At 42.6% G+C, this 12,086-nt stretch overlaps 2 protein-coding genes across 3 annotated transcripts in view; both read left to right on the top strand.

Moving 5' to 3' along the window:
* LOC311623595 (adhesion G protein-coupled receptor E2-like) overlaps positions 1 to 8,968 on the top strand; it is a 236,445-nt gene extending 227,477 nt beyond the window's left edge. For both annotated transcript variants that reach the window (XM_084885874.1, XM_084885875.1), the window contains one exon: positions 7,564 to 8,968. The gene's annotated coding sequence lies outside the window, so the exon portion shown is untranslated. The remainder of the gene's footprint in view (positions 1 to 7,563) is intronic.
* Positions 1,061 to 2,002, top strand: LOC311623646 (olfactory receptor 2Z1-like; the record flags this gene model as incomplete). The annotated part of the gene is made up of 1 exon (XM_084886018.1): positions 1,061 to 2,002. The coding sequence occupies one exon, from the start codon at positions 1,061 to 1,063 to the stop codon at positions 2,000 to 2,002; it is 942 nt and encodes a 313-aa protein (XP_084742144.1).
* Positions 8,969 to 12,086: the final 3,118 nt, after the last annotated feature.

Raw genomic sequence — 12,086 nt, 5'->3', positions numbered from 1 at the left:
CATCGCCTTAAGGCCATCTGAGTGAGGATGGCAGCCTTAAGACAAAGAGCTTCAGTAGAACCCACTTGCCTTTAAATGACCTGTCTTGCTGCCTCTTTACCTACCTGCAGTTTGGCATAAACATTCCTCTGGTCTTGCATTGTTCACTGTTGGAATTGTGTGTAGTGTATAGTACTCCAGGGCAATCTGGGTTTACCTGGGTGCTTGGAGGTTGCCTAGAGAATTAAGTATCCCTAATTTAGGTATGAGGCTCCTTCTTGTCCATGGCCATCTTTCTTATCTAGTTGGGCAATATTTATTAGAGACACATAATCTCTCAGGCCTGGTCCCTTACCCTAGTCCTTGAAATTGAGTCAGGCTGCCCACATGTTGCTACTCTCACATCCAATGCAACAAAGTTGCCAATAATAATATGTGAGCTCATTGACAACTGTCCCACCCACCAAATCCCAGGCCATTTGACCCCAACATGCTGTCACCCAAGTGTCTCTGTGGCTCAGACTCCCTAGATTTACACTTTCAATTTGACCCCAGTGCTTGGCTCACAATACATTTCTCTTTGCTCTAGATTCTCATCCAGGTATTTGGGCCCAGGCCCATCTCCGTGTTTTCTAGCTTGAGTTGTTGCTTTGGCTCCATCATGCCCTCTTTCACCTCCCGGCCTTTTCGGAATCTCACCTCCGCTCTGGCTCCAGGACCACTGAGATGAGTAATGTAGAAATGTTCTGCCGGGGCCATGTTATTGTCCTTGACTAGGACCTCAAAATATGGACTACAGGAGTTAGTGGGAAGCTCTTGATTGGTGTGTGGCTAAGTGTCTTATCCAGAGATGTGAGTTACTGCTCTCTCATCCCATGACTATGACAAATATTAATTGAGTATGCCTTTCCTTCCTACTGATTCTAGCTGCAACCTCATAACTCTTCTCAAGAAGGCACGTTAAGCATCCACTACCAACAGATGGCCACTGGCAGGTGGGATGAAACTTATTTGCCATCCCACTCACCCTTCTTGCCATTGGTCTCCTGCTCTTCCTGCAGCAAGGGTCTATTATGTAAAAATGGAGGGTGTGAATCAGTCAGTGACCTCTGACTTCCTTCTGGTGGGTCTCTGCAGCCACTCACGATCATGTCCGCTACTCTTCTCCCTGGTGGCTGCCATGTTTATCGTAGGCCTTCTGGGCAACACCGTTCTGCTCTTCCTGATCTGCATGGACCCCCGGCTCCACACACCCATGTACTTTCTGCTCAGTCAACTTTCCCTCTTTGATGTTGGTTTCCCCCTGATCACCATCCCCAAGATGGCATCTGACTTCCTGCGGGTAGAAAGTTCCATCACCTTTGGCGGTTGTGCAGCTCAAATATTCTTCCTTACGCTTCTGGGTGTGGCTGAGGGCACCCTGTTGGCTCTCATGTCCTATGACCGCTATGTTGCTGTGTGCCACCCGCTGCGGTATCCTGTGCTTATGAGGCGCCAGGTGTGCCTGCTCATGGTGGGCTGCTCCTGGGTGGCAGGTGTGCTCAACGCCTCCATCCAGACTTCCATCACCCTGCACTTTCCCTACTGTGCCTCCCACACTGTGGACCACTTCTTCTGTGAGGTGCCAGCCCTGCTTCCGCTCTCCTGTGCAGACACCTCGGCCTATGAGTTGGCGCTGTCCATCTCAGGGGTGCTGATCCTTGTGCTTCCCCTTTCCCTCATCGCCATCTCCTATGGCCACGTGTTGAGAGCCGTTCTATGCATGCACTCAGAGGAGGCCCGACATAAGGCTTTCACCACCTGCTCCTCGCATATCACAGTTGTGGGGCTGTTTTATGGTGCAGCGGTGTTCATGTACATGGTACCAGGGGCCTACCATAGCCCACAACAGGACAATGTGACCTCCCTCTTCTACAGTGTTATCACCCCCATGCTGAACCCTCTCATCTATAGTCTGAGGAACCGGGAAGTACGAATGGCTTTGGTCAAATTGATCAGCAGATCTAGGCTCAGGCCAAAGTGATGACCACGTAGGGGGCTGCTGGTGTGATCGCAACAGTCTTCCATCGCATCCATCACCTCAAAACACCCACTTGTGATGCAGCCGTAAAGACCTTATGTTAAAGGCTAAGTGTCCAGTTTCTTCTCATCCCATGACTAGCTGGGTTCAAGTTTTCTCCCATGGGCTAGTGGAAATCAACAGTAGCAGTCCTAATCACTTTTAGTATATTCTTCCCCTAATTTTTAGTACTATTTATATGAATAAAAGGCCCTACTTTGTAAAGTTAAGATCTTGCTGCTAAAGAATGTTTTCATCTTCCCACACTGTCTTGATAAAACACAGAAAACTGTGTGGCTTAAAAACAGGACTTTCATTTCTCACAGTTCTGGAAACTGGGATACCTAAGATCAAGGTACTGACTTATTCTATTCCTGATGAGGGCTCTCTTCCTGGCTTGTAGACAGCTGCCTTTCACTGTGTACCCAAGTGGCAGAGAGAGTGGTCTGATGTCTCTTTCTCTTCTTATAAGTGTATTGGGCCTATGTGATTGGGACCCAGCGATTATGATCTCATTTAACCTTTATCACCTCCTCACAGGCCCTATCTCAAATACATTCACCCTCATGGTTAGGGTTTCAATATGTGAATTTGGGGGGGGACACAAACATTCAGTCCCCAACAGCAAATTAATAATTATGATTATTAATAACAATAATTATTAGTTATAATAATTAAATAAGATATTTTTATAAATAACATAAACTATAATAATTATAAATGTTAATTATAATAAGGGGGTATTGGTAAAAAATAATTATATTAGTAAAACTAACATTTGTTGACTATTTGATTTGACAGTTGTTTTGTCATTTTATCCTCTCATCAGCTTTGTAATGGAGTAACTGTGATTTTTTTTTTATGTGTATGGGGTGGAAATAAGTCTTTAAAGAGAAAAAGTAACTCACCAATGGTTGCATATGGGGAAGTGGCAGAACTGGTAGTTGAACCCAGGGTTTTCTATTGGTAAAGACAGTTCTTTAAACAACTGTGCTTTATTCACTGTTAAGCAGATGATGACTGCAATAGGTTGTATGTTTGCATGTGTTGGGTATTTGGGCCAAGAAACATCAGTGACCATCAAATTCTGGATAATGCAGCCCTAACTGGTTTGGCTTTAGTGGATAGAGCATTGGCCTGTGGACTGAAGAGTCCTAGGTTCAATTCCAGTCAAGGATACATGCCTGGATTGCAGGGTCAATCCCAAGTAGGGGGCGTGTAGGAGGCGGCCAATCAATGATTCTCTCCCAACATCAATGTTTCTTTCTCTCCCTCTTCCTTCCTCTCTGAAATACATATATATTTTTTAAATATTCTGGGTAATGTAAATGGTAATGGGGTCAAACTCCAAGTTATATTAAAAACATTTGTTAAAATTGGAAGAGATATTAGATATCTATTCTCTATCAAGGACTATTTTATTAAGGCCTTTTTATTTTAATCATTTCTTTTTCATTGAGGAATAATTGACAAACTTAATTATATATATTAAAATTGAATAATGTGACAATTTGATATATACATATATATGTGGAAAGGTTACCAAGATCAAGAAATTAACATATCTATTACTTCACATAGTTCATTCTTTTTATTTATTTATTTATTTATTTATTTATTTATTTTTGTAGTGTGAATGCTTAAGATCTACTGTCAGCAAATTTAAAATATACAATAGCATTATTAACTATAGTCAACATGCTGTATATTAGATCCTCAGAATTTATTTTTGTTTAATTAAAAATGTTTACCCCTTGACCTACATTACCCCATTTCTCCCTCCCAGAGCAACCACCATTCTATTTTTTTATATCTATGAAATCAGCTTTTGTTTCCCCTAAAGATTCCACATTTAAGTGATACCATACAATATTTGTCCTCCTTCTGACTTATTTCACTTGGGAATAATACTCTCTAGATTCATTCGTGTTGTTATAAATGGCAGGATTTCATTTTATGGTCAGTATTCTAATATACATATACAAAAATATACCACATTTTCTTTATTCATTCACCTACAGGCCATCTAAGTTGTTTCCTAGTTGTTGTGAATAATGCATCAATAAACATGGATGTGCAGATACTAATTTCACTTCTGTCAAGGCTTATTGAATGATTTGGGGAGGCAGGTAGATTACCAGTTCAATTCCCAGTGAAGGCACATGCCCAAGTTATGGGCTCAATCCCCAGAGAGGGGCATGCAGGAGGCAGCAGATAGATGTTTCTCTAGCATTGGGGTCTCTGTCTCTCTCTCTCTCTCTCTCTCTCTCTCTCTCTCTCTCTCTCTCTCCCCCGTTCCTCTCTGTGAAATCAATTTTAACAAATCACATGACTACACTCTAGCCTAAAATTGATATATATCAAATTTATTACAACTATTTAATAGTATGGAAAACAGAAAGAAAGATAAAGCTCTGATCCCCATCACCTCTCAAAAAGAGCTTTGTCAGCCGAAACCCGTTTGGCTCAGTGGTAGAGCGTCGGTCTGCAGACTGAAGGATCCCAGGTTTGATTCCAGTCAGAGGCATGTGTACGTTGGTTGCGGGCACATCCCCGGTAGGGGGTGTGCAAGAGGCAGCTGGTCGATGTTTCTCTCTCATCGACGTTTCTAGCTCTCTCTCTCCCTTCCTCTCTGTAAAAAATCAATAAAATATATTTTTTTAAAAATAAATAAAAAAAAGAGCTTTGTCAGAGAAAAGTAATACAATAAGTGGACAATAAGGGGCCACATATTAAACCTGACAAGCTTAGGGGAAGCCTGCATGATGGCCTTACAAATTCAGAAACTGAAAGTAACAACATAGGATGGTCTGAAATTAAAACTTTCTAACTTGCCCAACCGGCGTGGCTCAGCAGTTGAGCATTGGACCTATGAACCAGGAGGTCACAGTTTAGTTCCCAGTCAGGGCACATGCCCAGGTTGTGGGCTCAATCCCCAGTGGGGGATGTGCAGGAGGCAGTCAATCAATGATTCTCTTTCATCATATCCCCCTCTCTCTCTCTCTCCCTTCCTCTCTGAAATCAATAAAAATATATATTTTTTTAAAAAACTTTCTAACTAAAAGCAGTACATGGTGGGTAGTTATGTTGTAGGCCAGTGTTTTTTTCCTAACAAATGTCAATCTTTATCTTAACTGGGCCTGTCTGCTGTCTTTTTGCATCTATCAGACCTGATAACAGTACTTTTGGAATATCAAAGTCATTTCTTTTTTTCTGAACCCCTCCAAGCACAACAGCTGAACCAGACCAGAGACCACAAACCCCCTCAATGTTATCATGTTAATTAACTATTTACTATCCTATACCCACCTATATAAAAGAAGTATGTCTTTTCCAGCCCCCTTGCTTTTTATCTCATCCCAGAGACTTCCCAGAAAGCTTTGCTTTCTCCAGCCTCCCTCAGCTATCACCAGTGAATTTTATGTAACCCTCTTACACTTCCTCGTTTGTTTCTGGTTTATAAAGTGCAAAACTACCATTCTCTGGAGCATTGTCTCAATCCGTTGTGTTTTTGCTTCCCAACTATTGTCAGTTCGGTTCAAATAAACTAATAAAAATTCTTACAAGTTTGGACATTTCTTATGAGGTAGGATAGTGAAGAAGCTAGAAAAATACCTTGGCAAGTCGGAATGGGGAAACTGAGAAAGATGGCTAAACAAACCGGCCGACCAATTTACAGCCAGCTCAAAAGGCCATCTCCCCATGTTACCAGTGAAGTGGGCTTCTTACAGGTCACAAGGACACCCTTCCAGGAGACCCACAAGGGAGGATGAGGTCTGGTGATGACATTTGGTAGTATCAGATGCAAAATCAAGAGTGCTCCTTCTGGCCCTAGCAGGTTTTTCTCAGTGGATAGACTCTATGGGGTCCTCACACTTTTTAAAGTGGGGGCCAGATCACGGTCCCTCAGAGAGCTGGAGGGCCGGACTATATGAACTACTAATCCCTACTGTAACACCTTGGCTGTGCTCACTGCCCAAAAAACCTGGCGGGCAGGATCAGACTCCCCTGGGGGCTGCATGTGGCCCGCGGGCCGTAGTTTGAAGACCCCTGGTAGAGCATCAGCCTGCGAACCGAAGGGTCCAGGTTAGATTCCAGCCAAGGGCATGTACTTAGTTGCAGGCTCCTCCCCAGCCCTGGTCAGGGCTCCTGCAGGAGGTAACCAATGGATGTGTTTCTCTCACATTGATGTTTCTCTCTATCTTTCCTTCTCTCTTCCACTCCCTAAAAATCAATGGAAAAAATATCCTCAGGGGAGGCAAATAAATAAATAAATAAATTCTGCCCCTTCTAAGTTACCAGTGTTCCATCTTTTTCCATCCCGCCATAGAAAACCTGAGTCAGAAATAGGGCCAAGGTCCAGAAATTCTGTGCCATGTTAAAGCTTAATCCTTTGGAGCCAGGCAATCTGCTGCAGGCCCCATGGCTGCTGGACCCATGTGATCGCTACAGAGAGAACTCCTGAGCAAACAGGGCCAGCGCCCATTATCCGGTGCCAGAGAGAGAGCTCTTTGTTCCCTGGGATGATATGATCTCAGGCTGGGCAGGACCAGGTGCTTTTTCAAAATAACCCATCAACTTTCCAAGCTTTCGTGGACTTCTCATGAGTCCACCCGCTAACCAACTGACTCCTTTCCCAGGCAGGCCTCTAGAGTGACCATCTTGGCCCCTATCTGCATGCCTCATAGAAGCACCTCCCTCTGTGCCATTTTGACTTCTGCTGCTCGTGTGCTTGTCTCTCCTTTTATTGTTTTATCCCTTCCCCCAGTGACTTAAGGAGAAGAGATTGGTGGTTTCCTGGGGAGTGTGTGAAGCTATGACTTCCTGGTGAAACAAGCAGGCCCATGCTCCCCAGCTAATCATGCTTAACCATGTTTGATTCCCTTTGCTTCCTTCATTAATAAACTAGTGAGCCAGTGCATGGATTCATGCACATTGAAAGGAAATTAATTAGAAGGTGGCCAGCAGGCGGGACAGGCTCTAGAGCCAACCTCCTACGGTCCCTCCCCAGCCAACCACACTTGGAACGGCACTGTGGCTCAAAAGGCGTCTGCGGAGTGAATGGGGTCCCTCTGGCAGGTGGGATCCCTCGGCCTGGCCTGTGGAGATTGGGATGAAACCAGCTATCCAACATCCCCCAAGAGAGGTCCCGGAGTGCAAGAGGGCCCTCTACAAAGTTGCTGTCATATAGGGTGTGGAACACAAATGGAAGTGTGCAATAAACCAGATCTGGGGCCAACAGTGCCCCATCAACAACATAACCCACAGCTGAAGGTGGAATCATGTGTCCCTGCAAGGAATCGGGCTCCCTTCTCTCTGGTTTCAAGGTGCATCACCTAAGAACCGCCACTGCCAAGTCATGAAGCTCAGCAGCTCCTTCATTGTCTGCCCCCTGGTGGTCAGTAAGCGTTATAGCAACCTGTCAGATGGAGGGAGGGACACTTAGCATATTAGCCTTTTATGTATGTAGATAGCTACCTATGCTAACACCTAGAGATAACATCTAGGCCTCCTTTGTTTTTCAGATCCAGGCCCAGAAAAGCAGCAAAACCATATGGTTGACACCAAGGTCAGCTGTGATGACTAATGACTTCTTGTGCTGGCACTGACCAATCAATGGAGACCACAGACCCTGAAAGGCATACCTGGAAAACTGATGAGAAACCCTCCCTGACACCTCCCCCAAGAGCCCCAACTGCAAGAGAGATAAAGCTTTCAAGTCAAAAGACCTGGCCTGTGTGCTATCCCTCCAAGGAGCACCCCCTCCCCCACCCTCACCCCATACCTTTCTCTTCTCCCTCTTCTTCCCCAAAGGCATGTATCTCCTAAATGCCCTGCTCAGGGCAAGGCCCCTGTCCAGTAACATTTACACTGTCTAAAATATATAATGGACTGGAGATATACAGAACTGCCACTAGCCACTAGGAAAATCCAAATACCAAATTGTCCTTTTCAATGGGCCCTTAACATAGAACAAGTAAAGCATTTTAAATAAATTTAATGTAACTATGTATAAAAAAAATACACTTTAATTCACCTATGGATCTAACAGGCTTCAAAATCAAGAGAAAATGTTTTTAAAATATATTTATTTAGCCCTGGCCAGTGGCTAGGTTGTCTGGAGCATTGTACTGTACACCAAAAGGAGGCAGGTTTCGCCAAAACCGGTTTGGCTCAGTGGATAGAGTGTTGGTCTACAGACTGAAAAGTCCCAGGTTTGATTCGGGTCAAGGGCATGTACATTGGTTGCAGGCACATCCCTGGTAGGGGGTGTGCAGGAGGAAGCTGGTCGATGTTTCTCTCTCTATCTACCTCTCTCTCTACCTCTCTCTAAAAATTAATAAAAATATATTCTCAGGTGTGGATTCAAATAAATAAATAATAAATAGCCAATGCTCTAAAAAAAAAAAAAAAAAAAAAAAAAGAATTATTTTATCAAATTTATTGGGGGGGGCGTAATAAAATTATACAGGTTTAAAATACCCATTTCTACAATATATCATCTGTATATTGTATTTTGTGTTTACCACCCCAAGTCAAGTCTCCTTCCATCACCATTAATCCCTCATTTTCCCTCTTCTTCCTCCCCTAACCCTCTTCCTTCTGGCAATCACCATACTGTTTTCTGTGTTCATGAGTCTTAATCCCTTCACCCTTCTCACCCAGCCCTCAACAACTTCCTCTCCAACACCCATCAGTGAGCTCTCTATGTCCATGAGTCTGTCTCCATCCACTCTGTTGGCTTATATTGTTCATTAGAATCCACGTGTAAGTGAAATCATATACTTGTCTTTCTCTGACTGGCTTATTTCACTTATAATGCTCTCAAAGTCCATCCATGCTGTCAAAGAATGTCTTTCTTTTTTATGGCTGAATAATATTCCATTGTGTAAATATACCACAGCTTTTTTTTAATTGAATTTTTTGGGATGACAGTGGTTAATAAAATTATATGGGTTTCAGGTACACTTTTCTACATGTATCATCTATAAATTGTATTGTGTGCTTATCACTCAAAAACTATTTTTTATTTAAAGGTTTAAATTAAGAAGTTTTTTTTTAAAAAAAAAAAAAAACCACATCAATCTTATGTATTATTGTTTAAAAAATATGTAATTATCTCGTGCCATACATTTCTGAGAATAATTAGTAGAAATTCACAGTCCAATGACACACTGTAAAAAGAGGTTCAATAAACATAATATATTTGTACCATTATCACTTACATTAAAAGTTTTCTAGCACATTATACATAAATTAATTTGTATAAAGCTTTCTCACATTAACATGTTTATTTTTGTGTGGGAGTTTTCACATGTAAGAATGTGGACAAATTCGGCTGGGACTGGTTTGGCTCAGTGGATAAGAGCGTCGGCCTGTGGACTGAAAGGTCCCGGGTTCAATTCCGGTCAAGGGCATGTACCTTGGTTGCAGGCACATCCCCAGTAGGGGGTGTGCAAGAGGCAGCTGGTCGATGTTTCTCTCCCATCGACGTTTCTAACTCTCTGTCCCTCTCAATTCCTCTCTGTGTAAAATCAATAAAATATATTTAAAAAAAAAAAAGAATGTGGACAAATTCAATGTATACTGTATACATGCAAGAATATTAATCTAGTAAGTCCTTTCGTGCTTTTGATAGAATCTAATATAACCTTTGAAAGAGTCTGGATTAATTTTATTTCTTGTTCATGATTTTTATTTACTTATGTTTTTTATTTAAACTCCTCCCCCCCCTTTTTTTTATTGAAGTAATTGAAGTGACACTGGTTAACAAAATTATACAGGTCTCAGGTGCACATGTTAACCTTTGGTACTGTCAATCATGGAGCTTTCCACTCAACCCTTCCCAACCCCACTCCTATTTGATCCTTAAAAGAAAGAATCCCAGAGTATTTGTCTCTGATGAGAAATTCCTCTCCATCCCCAGCCTGGGAACAAAGAATCTTCTCAGTCTAACTACAGGGTGTCAGATGTGTTCATTAGTTCTTGAGTGTACATTATTTTAAATATATTTTATTGATTTTTTACAGAGAGGGAGGGAGAGAGATAGAAACACCAATCAGCTGCCTCCTGCACACCCCCTACTGGGGATGTGCCCACAACCAAGGTACATGCCCTTGACCGAAATCGAACCTGGGACCCTTCAGTCGCAGGCTGACGCTCTATCCACTGAGCCAAACTGACTAGGGCTTAAGTGTACATTTTTACACTGGAAGGAAATTTCGTTCAAATCAGCTTTTGCATTATAGGTTAATTAAACTTGTCTTAAATTTATATTTGAAATACAAATGATCATAATATCCCTAATTGTAACGGGGAGTAAAAACTTTATACTACTCTGACCAACCATGAAATGGAATCAGACTAAAATGTACCAACAAACTAATCAAAGGAACCCACGTACTGACAGTTTCCTTGTAAGCATAATGCAGACATCAGCAGTTCCGGTTCCTGCTGATGAAGAAATAGCCTCCACCACAACTTTGATTGACACAGAGTGCCCAACCGCAGGAACTTGGCTGGCACTGACCAGCTCCAGTATGCTGACATTAACAGTCCATATCAGGCCCAGCAAGGACACTGTCTGCACATCCACCGCCCCTCCTTCGGATCTCTTTGCTCTGCCTTCCCTCTCCCTTCCTATGGAAACCTCTGCCTGCACTGAGATGATAGAATGGTCTTTGAATAAGAGTCCCCCGTCTCCTGGAGATGCAAGCGCGAGAATAAACCTCTTTCCTCTTTCACCAGCATCTGTCTCACAAGTTTGGTTTCCATGGTGGCAGGCAGTCGAAACTTGGAGAGCCTGGGTCGTATTTTGACTAAGGGGTCCACCTGCAGCTATGAGGCAATGACTAAGAAAGAGGTGATTTTTCTATTGTAGCACCGCTTGGCCGATACACATTTTGGGGTCTGAAGAGCAATGACCCCTAAATAAATGACCCCTGGAACTGCTCTGCTGTTTTGCAATTGGAGTTGTTTTGCCAGAGTTCTGGTAAATGGGATAAGATCTCTTATGTGCAAGCTTGCATGTTGTTACATCGTAAGAATGCTACTCAGGAAGATCCAGACTGGTGGTTTAAAGAGAGGGACAAGGTCTCACTCCTCTCCCAGACAGTAAAATTCAAAAATAAAAACATGAGGCACTAAACCTTTTAATACCTCTAAATCGGTGGTTCCCAACATGAGCCCACATGCCCCACGGGTAAATTAATCTAAAGATGGCTTTTAAAGGGGGCAATTGCAGAATGAGTTCTTAACAGTGAATTTTTTGCATTTCTTATGGTTCTAGGGGCCTCATATACAGCTTATAAATATATATTGTGACATATTTATGCGTTTCAGTTCTCTAATATATGTTTTGAAACTTTGCTTTTTTTCCTATCACTTCATCTTACTATTCTTTTTTAACAGTTTCTTAGTGATTTCTTTCTCAGTACTTCAACTGTGCTTTCATTCTTTTATTTTTCTCTTTCACGGTGCTGTGTTCTTTGGAAGCTTGTTTAGACCGAGTTGATGGCCTTTTAGGCTTCCTCCATGTGAATAGGAGTTCACTTTTTGAATAATAAAAAGTATATGTCACAGTGGGGTAGGGGGCATCAGGATTTTACGTGAGGCATGGCCAAAAAAGGGTAGGGAGCCACTGCTCTAAATCTTCTTCCTTGAGGCCTAGAGGTTGCTGTGGTTCCAAGAGCCGTGAAGGAATCAGAGCAGCCCCCGAGCCCTGGGTGGGATGTGAGAGAGAAGGAGAGACAGAGAGAGAAACTGGTCACTTAATTGACCAGAAAGCAGTCCAAGTCTGATATCTCTGCCACTCTTTTCCAGCCTCCTTGCTGGGTTAAATGATAAAAATTATTGATTATCTAGATATTTTGAAATAGTAGGATACTGAAATATACACTGAGTGGTCAGATTATTATGATCTCTGAAGGCATAATAATCTGGCTACTCCGTGTATATCCTATATAATAAATGGCTAATATGCAAACTGTCCCCTCGACCAGGAGTTCAGCCAGCAAGCAGGCTGGCCAACCTTCCATGTCCCCTACCC

The sequence above is a fragment of the Pipistrellus hanaki genome (assembly GCF_964339955.1).
Source record: "Pipistrellus hanaki genome assembly, chromosome: 5".
NCBI classification, from domain to species: domain Eukaryota; kingdom Metazoa; phylum Chordata; class Mammalia; order Chiroptera; family Vespertilionidae; genus Pipistrellus; species Pipistrellus hanaki.
The sequence above is the reverse complement of the archived record's forward strand: the minus strand, read 5'-3'. Positions and strand labels throughout refer to the sequence as shown.